At 38.3% G+C, this 12833-nt stretch overlaps 1 protein-coding gene across 2 annotated transcripts in view; it reads right to left on the bottom strand.

Annotated features, from left to right (window-relative positions):
* The window catches only part of LOC150084873 (neuroglobin-like), a 105660-nt gene that overhangs the window by 37475 nt on the left and 55352 nt on the right, over positions 1 to 12833 (bottom strand). For both annotated transcript variants that reach the window (XM_090375605.1, XM_090375606.1), the window contains exon 2: positions 9255 to 9447. In XM_090375605.1, coding sequence (XP_090231731.1) covers positions 9255 to 9409 — 155 coding nt within the window. In that variant the 5' untranslated portion in view covers positions 9410 to 9447. The remainder of the gene's footprint in view (positions 1 to 9254; positions 9448 to 12833) is intronic.

Genomic DNA, 12833 nt, shown 5'->3' with positions numbered 1-12833 from the left:
GTACCAGACACCCGAGGCATAGAGGATGACTGGCAGGAACACAGTTTTGTGAAAAAGAGCAAGGGTTTTCTTCTTTATGCCCCAGTCCTTGCGGGTGATTCTTGCAAATAGTGACGAGTAATTTCTGATTTTATTTCTGAGGTAGTTAAGGTGGGGAGTGAAGGATAGGTTTCTATCAAGGACAACCCCAAGAAATTTCATTTCTGTGGTCAGCTTGACGGTGGTTCCTTGTACTTTTATTTGGGGTGGTCTCCTGGTGTCCAGGGTTCCCCGAAGTAGGATGGAGCTTGTCTTAGTGGATGATATCTTCAGGTTATTTTCGTCAGCCCATTGTTGTAGAATGGCGAGCGCCCGGTTTGCTGTGTTTTCCAGCTGTGCCCTGGAGTTTTCTGCCAGTGTCAGGACAAGGTCATCCGCATACCCCTGGGAGGTTGCATTTCCGAGGTTGAGGTTGAGGAATCCGTCCAGGACCACGTTCCAGAGCAGTGGACCCAGGACGGAGCCCTGTGGGCATCCTCTGTAGATGCGTCTGGTTATTGTACAGTAAGGAGCAGTGACTTTTACTGACCTGTCGCACAGGTAACTGTTGACGCAATTGTATAGATTACTTGGGAGTTTGGCCTCACGGAGCCTGCTGAGGACGCTTGGCCACCAGAGGGTGTCAAACGCCCCGGCAAAGTCAACCGCGATGGCAAGAAAGTATTTGCGGTCTGTTTCTGTTGCAGCGTTGATGATGCTGCGTAGGGCATCGGTGGTGGAGTATCCTTTTCGAAATCCAAATTGTTTGGGTGACTCTAGGCCTGCGTTTCTATAGTGCTTCTCTATCCTGTTTCGCAGGAGATGTTCAAGAAGCTTGCTGAGAACTGTCAGGAGCGCTATCGGGCGATAGGACCCTGGAAGGTCCTGCCTCTTCGTGGGATTCTTCAAGATTAGCCGGAGCGTCGACACCCTCCAACTGCACGGGAAGTAGCCTTCTTTGAGGAATTTATTGTATAGTTTCAGTATTTCCTCTAGGATAGTGTCCACTGTTTTCTTGATGATCTCTGGCTCTAGGAGATCTTCCCCTGGGGACTTTTTGTTTCTCAGCTTGGCCGCCGCAATCTCCAGCTCAATCTTGGTGAAAGGTTCCTCAATTTGCTGGGTTGTGTATATGCTGTTCTGTTGGCAGAGCAGTACTTGTTCTGGCGTAGTGGGATTAGTGTGCTCCAAAAACATAGCATCCAAAATATTGTTGACCGTTTCGTGCCACGTCTTTGTAAACCCCCCTTGCGGTTTCCTCATTGCTGAGAGTACCTCGCCTCTGGGAAACCTGTTTGTAGTCACCCGATAGACCACTCCCCAGGGGCTGTCATTTCCTGTCGTGGAAACTAGGTGCTCCCATGTACGCTGTTTTCTTTCTCTGATTTTTGCTGTGTATTGATTCCTTGCAGTACGGTATCGTTCCCGGAGCGCCTCTACTTCTGCAATAGGCCAATCACGTCTAGCCCGCTGGAATTTTTTCCTACAGGTGTTTGCTACCTGCCTTAGTTGCTGAAGCTCAGGGTTCCACCAGGGTACCGCACCCGGAGATGGGTTCTTTCTTTCGATAGATTTGTCCGCCTTTTGATGTATGGAATTTTGTATTAAAATTTTTCGCATATACCCGTATATCCATTTCTAATCTCTTTCTTGTAGACGCGATCAATTTTAGTGCGCAAACTTCGTTTTCATAATTGATGGATGGCTGCAGCTTTGTTTATGGGATAATCAACATGGCTTCAATTCTTTTAAGTTAACCGTGAAAGTGAAATGTCAGCTCAATTTCTTAATTTTAATAATCACTAAACGCAGATTTATGTACTTTTAGTTACATCAGTAGAAAAGTATAAATCACACTCTTTGCAACTATTGCAAATTAACATAATTTATTTTCCATTTTTTTTTATCTCGATTGTTTTGTAATTAAGAATAGAATTTTCTGTTTAATAACGTTGCTTGATATTTACTAAATTTTAAGTATATATTTCTCCATTGTTTTTAATATATTTTGTATGTTCAGGGACACCTAAGCTCTATATCTACACGACCTGACCGGTTAGTTTCAGAGCACACCACGATAAGTAGTTTATTCAGCAAAGAATTTACATCATAGCATTACGAGCATAAGAATTCCTAGCTACATGCGACAGCTCACGACTAGTGCCAAAAAAAAAAAAAAAAAAACTAGATGAATGCCCCTTATACAAGATGATTCTGAATTGCATGTCAGAAATTCGACAGTGTATTCCTGATAGCAAAAGGAATTGAAAATATTCTTAGGATTTCTTTTTTCACTAGCGTAGTTTTTAAGAGAAACGGTCAAGATTTTCGTGACGTTACATCCGGTATAAATGGATTCAGAACAACATGATTTCACTGGAATACAATAAATAACGTAAAACATATATGAAACAATCGGCGTGATAACTACTAAAATATCTATATTTTAGTAGTTATCACGTTAATATGCATTTAATCGAACACAGAGGATTACCCAATCCTCTGTACTTTTCCATTCTTTGAAATAAGCTCGGTCAGCGTCTTTCTGCTTCTTGCGATATCCCTATCATTGCCAGCAATTTGGAGTTTTTATTGATTTACGAGGTGCGGCAAGAAAGATCCAGAAATGACTAGAAGTAAATTGAAATAGAACTTGCCAATTATTTGCTTTTGTCCCCATAAAAGTAGTTCCCTTGAAAAGCTCTACATGAAACCATTTTCTTCTGCCAGGATTGGAAGCATTTCTGGAACTCGTTTACTGATATTGATTTCTTCCAAAGTCCCAAAAATATTATTATTATTCCATTTATTAAACCATGGGGAGTTTACGGAAGGTTTACCCTTTAGAAACAGACATAAGGGCAAGGAAAGCATACCAACAATTACAATATAATAAACAAATAAATAGCAAAAACAATAAACAAAGCAAGATGGCATTTGAAGAGAAAATGAAAAACACAACGGCAAAAGCTAAGCAACAATAAACAGTTCTAGGACATTCATTTAACGTCCTTGGATTTTCAATTAGTAAAATAATAAGAGGAGTTTACCTCAATATAGTACTTAGAACACTTCCATATGATACCCTCCAGAAATTAAAACGGAAAAAACGAAAAAATCGACAACTTACCTGTACATTAGGGTAAAATATAAATAATTAAATAATCAATTTAACACAATTCAAATCAATTTAAAACAATTAAAAATCAAATTAACGCAATTAAAAGAATCTAACGAAAATATTCAAAACGATTTTTCTAGGAAGCTAGGAAGGAAAATCGTTTTGAATATTTTCGTTAGATTCTTTTAATTGCGTTAATTTGATTTTTAATTGTTTTAAATTGATTTGAATTGTGTTAAATTGATTATTTAATTATTTATATTTTACTCTAATGTACCGGTACGTTGTCGATTTTTTCGTTTTTTCCGTTTTCATTTCTGGAGGGTATCATACGGAAGTGTTCTACGTACTATATTGAGGTAAACTTCTCTTATTATTTTACTAATATTATTATCAACGTAGATCATATTGAGTAGTACAGCTCTGATTCATACTATCTAATTTGGATTTTCAATATAAGAGATTACAGATTGAACAAATTTCTGAAGAGTTAAAGTTGTTCATGCATTTAAATCTTCGAAAATGTTTTCAGGAATTTACTTCTGATGGCTGGAAATCCGGAAACTAAGACCCAGGATATCTTCTTCCTTTAGCTGCCACGACGGTGTACATATATTCTTTTCCAGCTTCCACTACAAGTTTCATTTAATTCATATGAATTCTGAAGAATTTGGTTCCTGTGTTTTATTCTGTTCACCGGAAGATATATCGGAACAACAGTAGCCTCTGAATACTGATCGTAGGAGGCTTTGGTTCACTATCTCTTCCATCATTCATGTAGTATGATTGATGATTTTTGAGGTTATGATGAATGTCGTGGCGAGATCCAATATTCCTTACATTTCGAGGGTACAGCTCTAAAACGGTGTTCGCAGGCCGGCCGCTAGTTAGTACACCGGACTGAACCTATTGGTAACTCTCTAGGAAGCTTCCGGATCAGCTAGTGTATATTCTTGCTACCTCTACTCTGCCAGATAGTGACTGGAGGGAGTCAGAGTAGTGTGTATGCGGGGAGCATTGTCGAGGCCACACGTTATGTCAAGGATCTGGGTATATTCTTACCACATGTACGCCATATCCAAAAATTTCATTACTTCATACAGCATGTTCCACCCACTTTTTCTTACTATTGAATACACCATGAATTGTCAAAATAATAGAGCAAGCTTATCTGCGAAAAGATCTAAACCTCCCAAGGACTTCCTAATTCATTTCACAAATATACGTGGTCTCAATTCTAATCTCAACGATGTCCATTTCCACTTGCAGTCTTCCAAACCCCATGTACTTTTTCTGACTGAATCTCAGTTATCAGTTGATTCAACCACTGCTCATCTCAGATGTCCAAATTATTTGCTGTATGATTCCTTTCGCCTCAAAGGTGGTACTTGTGCATATGTCCGTTCTGATATTCCCTGTCAAAGACTTGGCAATTTGGAATCTCCTCTCTTTGATCTTCTCTGGCTTAAAATCTCTCTGCCTCATTGTGTAAAATTCATCTGTTGTCTCTACCGTTCTCCCAACTCCACTAATCACTTGGAGCTCTTTGACTTCCTCTCTTTGCAACTCGACTTTCTCCAGTCCAACTTTCCTAACAGTGAGGTAATTTTCCTTGGTGATTTTAACGTTCACAACTCCAGCTGGCTTCCGTTTTCTAGTCACACCGACCCAGCAGGTCGAGATGCTGAGGCTTTTGCAATTACTAATGACCTAGCACAGATTGCTCATTTACCTACAAGAATACCGGACAATCCTAATCATACAGCCAATACGCTTGATCTTTTTCTCACAAACAACCCTTCTAAGTACAAGGTTGAAGTGAGAGGTCCTTTAGGCACTTCAGATCACAACTTGGTGATTGTCTCTTCTCCAATGGAACCTTTATCTCATGGCTATTCCGAACCTCGTATTGTTTGGCATTACAAGAATGCAAAATGGGATGACCTGCGAGACTTCTTTTCTTCTTTTCCTTGGTCTGATTACTGTTTCAAAACTTCTGATGTCAGCTTTTGCTCAGATCGTGTCAGTGAAATTATTCTTGCAGGAATGGAATCCTTTATCCCACACTCCACTTTAAAATCTCGTCCTTTATCTAAACCTTGGTTTTCCAATAAATGTGCTAAGGCTGTCCAAGAGAAGAACGTTGCATATCGTAATTGGCTTGTTTCTAATTCTTCAGTTTCATTTTCTGCCTACACCAAAGCTCGCAACAATTGTAAAGCAGTTATTAATCAGTCCAAACTAGAGTTTGAACAGACTAAGAGTAGAAAACTTGCTTCTTGCCCTAATGGTAGTCGAGCATTCTGGTCTCTTGCCAAAGCTATTGGCTGCAACTTTTGCCCATCTCTGCTCCCACCTCTGTCCAAACCAGATGGTTCTGTTGTCACTTCAGCCAAGGATAAAGCTGACCTGCTAGCATCCCATTTTTCTTCCAGCTCATGTATTAATGATCTTGGTAAAACACCTCCCACCATTCCTAACACGCTCCATTCAATGCCTCCTGTGATCTTCCGTCAAAAGGATATCAGAAGGATTTTGATGAATCTTGATACTCAGAAAGCTCCAGGTCCTGATGGTATTTCTCCACTTGTTCTCAAAACCTGTGCTCCTGAACTTACTCCTATTCTTTGCCGCCTTTTTTCACTTTCTTATTCCAAAGGTGTTTTTCCTTCTGCTTGGAAATTTACTCATATCCAGCCAGTTCCTAAAAAGGGTGACAAATCCCTCCCACCCAATTATCGTCCCATTGCAATTACTTCTACTCTTTCTAAAGTAATGGTGAAATCAATTAACCGCCAACTCTTAAACTACCTAGAAACCTTCCGTCTGATCAACGATCGCCAGTATGGATTCCGACAGTGTCGATCCACTGGTGATATTCTGGCTTGTTACCCATTTATGGACTAATTCAATGGAAAGGTTCGGTGAAACAAAAGTAGTTGCTCTTGACATCTCAAAGGCTTTTGATCGTGTTTGGCATAAAGGTCTTCTAAACAAGCTTCCATCTTATGGTTTGCCAACTGTTTTTAGTAATTGGTTATCCAGTTTTCTCTCTGATCGCTCACTGAGGGTGATGGTAGATGGCTCTCTGTCTTCTAACTTCTCCACTAATGCCGGTGTCCCCCAAGGTTCAGTTCTTTCCCCCACTCTTTTCCTCTTGTATATCAATGACCTTCTTCCATTGACTGGAAATCCTATCCATAGTTTTGCCGATGATAGCACATTGCATTCAACTTTCCATTTTGAGAAACCTTGTCCAGCTCAATCAGCTTCAAGTTCTCGAAAATCTGCTGCCAATTCCTTAAATGCCGATCTTCAGGTAATTCTCCAGTGGGGCAAAGACAACTTAGTTGATTTCAACCCTTCTAAAACTCAATCTTGTCTTATATCTCGCAAAAAGGATTCTTCTGCTCCTATGCTTATCTTTAGTGACACTCCGATTTCTAGGCAAAATGATATATCTCTTTTGAGGATTACCCTGACTTCTAATCTCTCTTGGCACAAGCACATTACAAATATTTCTTCCTCTGCATCTAAAAAACTTGGTTTTCTCTTTCGCTCTCGGCGTTACTTTTCTTCCAAACAGCTGCTCACTCTGTATAAATCGCAAATCCGCCCTGCCATGGAATATTGTTCCCACAACTGGGGTGGTGCCCCCAAAACCTCTCTCAGGCTTCTTGATTCCATTCAGAAGAGGGCGGTTAGGTTAATTAATGATTCATCTCTAACAGAGTCTCTCCACTCGCTTTCTCATAGACGCACTGTTTCTGCTGCATGCCTCTTCTACAGATACTTCCATGGGCACTGTTCTTCTGAATTGGCTTCTATAATTCCCGCTCTCTCTTTCAAAACAGTCCGAACACGTGCCGCCACCAGCCAACATCCATTTACTGTCCTACTTCAAACCCACAGAACCAACTTTTCATCTTCTTCATTTATTCATTCAACTGCCGTTTTCTGGAACAACCTTCCTTCATACGTATTTCCTGAAAATTACAATCTACAGAAGTTCAAGTCCAATATCAACAAATATCTTCTTTCGTCTTCTCAACCTCCAACCCAAGCACGGTACTAAGTACTATAGGTTCTAATACCTCTCGTGTTTGGGGTTCTCATAAAAAAAAAAAAAAAAAAAAAAAGTCGGTTTCTCTGCTCTTGAGACTTGTTCTATGATCGAAGCAATTGAGAGGGTATCCAAGACACCTGTAGTGAGTTTTGCTGTGATTTTTACTTTCCATGGAGTCATACCCAAGCTAGTATACGTAATTGCTTTTTAAACTGTGAAGTTTTCCCCACTGTTGATCCAACGTAGGATCCAGTATTCGAATCCATAGAAATTCTTAATTTTTCAGGGGAGAGGACTCAAAGAATCAGTTAACAGATGCACAGAGAGAAACAGGCAGGAAAAGCATCTCCGTATGTGTTGTATTATAAGGTTTATAATACAATAGTTGATTGGTATAGTTCAAACTATACCAATCAACCAACCAATCCATCAATCAATCAAAGGTCAGAACTTCTCTCATGTCAGACCAAGGTTAGTGTGGTTAGTTTAAAATGAATTTTGTTTTAACAAAGGCATATTTTATATACTGTATTTATTTATTTATGTATATGTCAATATTGTTTTTTAACTGCTTGAGTGAGTTGAACAGTTTTGGATAGGTTGAATTAGTATTAGCAGTGGCAAATGATACAAGGAAATAAGCGTATACAGAAACAGCGAAAAAAAATGCTCAACTTCATTTGCCGATTCCTTCTAATAATTACCCAATTCTTCTTTAAATGTATTCAAACTACCCACTTGCACAACACCAGATGGAAGTTTGTTTCAGCAATTAATTAGTTTGTTGACTGAAAGCAAACCATCCTTTTTCAACTTACATTTATATCCCGTTATGTGTGTCGTCCAAGCATGAGTTAGAACGTCATCTGCATTTAATTTATTCGATCCACTTAAATAATTTTAAACACTTCAATCAGGTTTCCTCGCAAGTACCTAGTTTTCTCCAATTTTCAGAACTGAAGTCTTTCATGGTAAGAGTACCCTTTTGTGCCCTTGACTAATCCTGTTATTCTTCTCTTCGTTCGTTATAGTCTGTATAAAGTATCAAACACAGAGAACTAATTATGAAGTTATTACAATACTGTAACGAATCGGAAATGGCACAGCAAAAGATGGAATACGTTTATCACAATAGGAAACGCTGTAATCAAAAAGTTCCTCTCCACTATAACTGGTTTCATAATCGCTGTACTCGGGGAAGTTTCACGTCAATTTAAAATGCCTTACATGTATTGCATAAACCAAAAATGCAATCCCAAAATGTTGCAATCCATCGTTAATTGGTAAATTGTACGTTGTTAATCTAGTTTTTGGTAGTGTGTAATCTCTTTATAGTTTCAGAGCTCTTTAAGAAGTTTCCGGCTGCTTGGATTACTGTATTCAACGTTTAATGGCAATCAGACATTATGTCTGGTTGCCATTAAACGTTGTTTTTTATAAGTAGTAGGACCTTTACTTAGTCGTATGACGTTACCTGTGCTACCGCTACACCCATTAAAGCTAATTTTATACCTTTTGGTGAAAAGAAAGCATGAAAAAAAGTTTACAGCATACCGGAGTAAGTATGTTTTTTTTAAATAAATAGAAAACAATATATGATAACTAAAAAATTAGGCTTACTATTTTATAATAAATGCAATATTTTGTTCGTTGTATGAATGGGGAGAAATCGAGGGGCATGATAGGTTCATACCTTCCTGATTAGTTTGGCCGTTCATCAGATGAACTCGAATTTTCGAGAGAGAGAGAATAGAAAAAAATAAATCGCCTCCAGAGACCAGCAATTCGGTCCCATTTGAAAGCCTTTTTAGAAGTTTTATGTTGTACACTATACCTTATATTGCCATTATCAATAAAGATCAAGTTCATATTCACAAAAATAGAGTGGACCATTCTATATTACCATTGAGGACATTAAATAAAATTAGAATATTTGATGCCTTTACAGTGTGCAGCAAAAAGACAAGCGTCTTTCCAAAAGACCCGTTTCTTTTTGCTGAATTATCGTATCACTTCAGTAAAGTTATGTTCTAACTGAAAATGAATCACCTTTTGAAGACAACAGTTCCTATTCCCACCAAATCCTCGCTTACTACAGACCATGAAGATTTGACTAGTTCTACCTGCCGAGGGGTCATATTCTCCATGAGCTGTGGGTCCACAGATCCCCGTAGTACTGTCTGCTTCCCGACACTACAACCCATTGCGAATGTCTTTTACTTCCAAGCCAGATTCCAGATTTCTGAAAGGAGAAAGAGCAGAATTGAAACACTAATAATGTGGCTATTCGGTGTATGTTTTTAACTGTTTTATTGGAACTTAGTGCGTTAATGTCACCGGAGCTCTGATTTGTGTGCGTTATTTGCTCCAAACTATTGAAGAAAATGTCTTCACGCAACATAGGATACCCAGAGATGCGTGAAAGATTCTGCGTCCTCAGGAATCTCTGAGATTACCAGCAGATCGAATATTCGCCGTGTAGAAGCGACATTCCGACGCACCAAAATTAATGTATTCGGTTTCTTTCAATGACTGTTTACACTGCCATTCACAATCTGCTACCTATCGCCAGGAGGGATTTTGTAGAAATGTGCTGAGATACACCGGAAAGATCTGTTATCTAGTATAAAGGCATTCAAAGGCTATAACGAGAAAGTTATTATATTGGTTCGTTCGAAGAGTTTCTGGACTTTTAAGTGTTAACGAGTTGATGCCGTCTTCTTACGTGCGGTTATAATGACACCAAAGAAAGTAGGGAGATTAACCTCTTGAAACACATGACGATCCAGAATGCCTTGAATAATAATAACGGAAAAAGAATCTCGATCTAGAGAGATGATGAAAAGAGAAAAAAAAAAGAATGAAAAAGAAACGGAGAGATAATTAGGAAGTGGGCAAAATAAATAAAATGAAATAAAAGGGAAGGAGAAGATGGAAGGCCGAAGGAGACTTATTATATCATTACTCCAAAAGTGTGATCGCAATGTAGTGTAGAACAATTAACCCCCTTCCTCGACAGAACGCCCTAGGACAAGCTTGTAAAACTGATGGTTTATGCTGCATTTTCAATAACAATTTCGAGAAACAGTACTAAATTTTTAATGCAATGTGGTGTCATTCAGATCAGGATCTCACTCTAAAAAAGTCGAAATTGAAGTAACCACTGGCATGATGCTGTTAAGGGTATAGTAGGGTCGTGGTACCTGCGTGTACCGATGAACTTTACAATAAAGATTTTATTTATTTATTTATTGTCTGCCATGTTTTGAAAAAGTAGCGCATTGTGACAGAAGGTATTTTCAATAATAAAATTAAAATAACACTCATACATTATACCAAATGTGTTGATATTATTATTTTGAAATTAACCGTTCGTTTCTTTTATTGGCTTCTATTGATTACTTATATTTTTAATTAGGTAATAAAATATTTTTGAAAAGTCGACTCTGTTCGAAGATATTTTAGAATATGCGCTTGTAAGAATGGGCGCTGTACTATTATTCCAATACTTACTTGCGTATGTATTCTGTTCTTTTAATACAATAATGCGGAAAGCAACAATTTTATTCTTGTTGGCGGTACAAGGGATTCTGTTACAGACTGTTCAGTATACCTCGTTAACTAAATTATGGTTATTCTTGGTAGAACAAATAAACATTTACTTCTACAGATAAAATTGCCACTATTTGAATTTCTTATTAGGCGTATTAGCATAATGCGCATATTGTCTTTATCATGTCCGTCCGCAGGTAACAACTCGACTCATAGTGGATGAGAATTTTCATGAAATTTTATATTTAAGCCTTTTAGAAGGATTTGCCTAGCATTAAAATAAAACCAATAGAAATTCGACAAGTATTATTTCTTTTGTCTGTCCGTCCGTCTGCCCACATGTAACAACTCAACTCCCAGTGATTGGCTTTTCGTGAAATTCTCCATTTAGTTCTCTTAGAACGATTTGTTAAACCTTCCCAAATTAATGGAAATCCGAAATTTCTCAACCTAATAGAAATCTGGCAACTATTTCTGTTTTTTCATTCATGTCACATAGGCCAGTAGTTCCCAATCTTCTGTCACTGAAGTCACACTTGGAGTTCAAAGATATATTCATGGCAGACCTAAATAGTGACAACCATTTAACTCAGTGCAGCTCTTCCTTACCTTGTGCCGATTGGGAACCATTGACATAGGCTACCCACATACCGTATAGTGTAGATCAGGGACCGGCAACCTTTTTTGAGTGAAGAGTCATTTTTTATCTAATTTTAAAAAAGAAAGAATCCGAAGAGCCGCACCTCAGCTCAAGCTGGGGGGGGGGGAGGCAGTTTTTTAAGAAATGGAATGGAGCTGGAATGTGTTTTATTAAAAAAATATATTTTTTGAAATATTATTTATTAATACTGAAAAAACGTAACAAACATCCAATTAGGTACGAATTAATGCGACTTTTGCTGCTGAACTTCTTGAGCGAGTCTCTTAACATCAGGCGAGTATGCCGTAATTTTCATCTTTAAACATGCTGAGACTCGCATTGTTCAGACGGTTTCTTGATTTATTTTTAATATAGTTCGTGTTCGAAAATATTTGCCCGCAAAAATACGTCGAACAAAAAACTGAGGGAAGTCCAAACGCAAATACTGTATTTTCAAATTTATATACGTGTTCGGTAAGTTACTGCACGCATCGAACACAATTTGGTCTTGCTTTTTCAACTCATGCATCGCTGTATATTTGTGTAGAATTGCAAGGGCAGCCTTTTGCCTTTCCAAATCTCCAATTTCAGTTTTAAGGCATTTTAGTCTTGCACTCCACATGTCCTTGATTTTTAAGTCCTCTAACTCCATTTCAAATTGTGCTTCGTGCGGGCTAAAAGCTAAAGAGCCGCAATTACATACTCAAAGAGCCGCAGGTTGCCGACCCATGGTGTAGATCAAGAGTGGCCAACTTAATTTGTGATGCGATCTACTTTTTTCCTTCAAAATGTGCCGCGATCTACCATCTCAAAAATTTCATTGCACAAGGTGCACAAATCGAAGGATGACTGTATATTTAAAATTCGTCGTGATCGACCGAAATTAAATCCGCGATCGACTCGTTGGCCACCGCTGGTGTAGATGAAGCAACGGATATTGTTTATTGCCATGCGCTGGTTGGGGGTGGGGATGAATGGGTAATGTAGCGAAAAAGAAATTATCTAGGTTCGCGCATAAAAGTCGCTGTCTTTTACTCTTCTATTTTTTGTTATTAATCTTGAATTATTACTACAGTAATTGATAACGCGCTTGAAATGTAACACACTGCCTGTAAATTTGGTTTGAATTAGAGTGAAAATATGAAACAAATGTTGAACATACGCACACGCAACTGCTTTTTTATTTTCGAAATTCGAAATGTAGGCTTAAAAAAAAAGAAAAAGGGTACACCGAAAGAAAGGATACGAATACTCTAAACTGGTAAAAAGAAAGGATTCTCTGCATAGTGAAATATTTAGTTACTAGTCGCAAGTTTCAAAGCGTTAGCCTTTTACAACAGAACTGGATTTCAGGATTCAGTTATTGTTCACTAGAGGTACCAGTAAAATCTCGAAACTGGAATTTCTTTTGGGTTCATTCTTTCTTCTTATGCGCA

This window comes from Mastigoproctus giganteus, chromosome 6 (assembly GCF_048544385.1).
Source record: "Mastigoproctus giganteus isolate SK-2022 chromosome 6, ASM4854438v1, whole genome shotgun sequence".
Taxonomy (NCBI): Eukaryota; Metazoa; Arthropoda; class Arachnida; order Uropygi; family Thelyphonidae; genus Mastigoproctus; species Mastigoproctus giganteus.
Note: the sequence above shows the minus strand (reverse complement) of the source record. Positions and strands in the feature narration are given on the sequence as shown.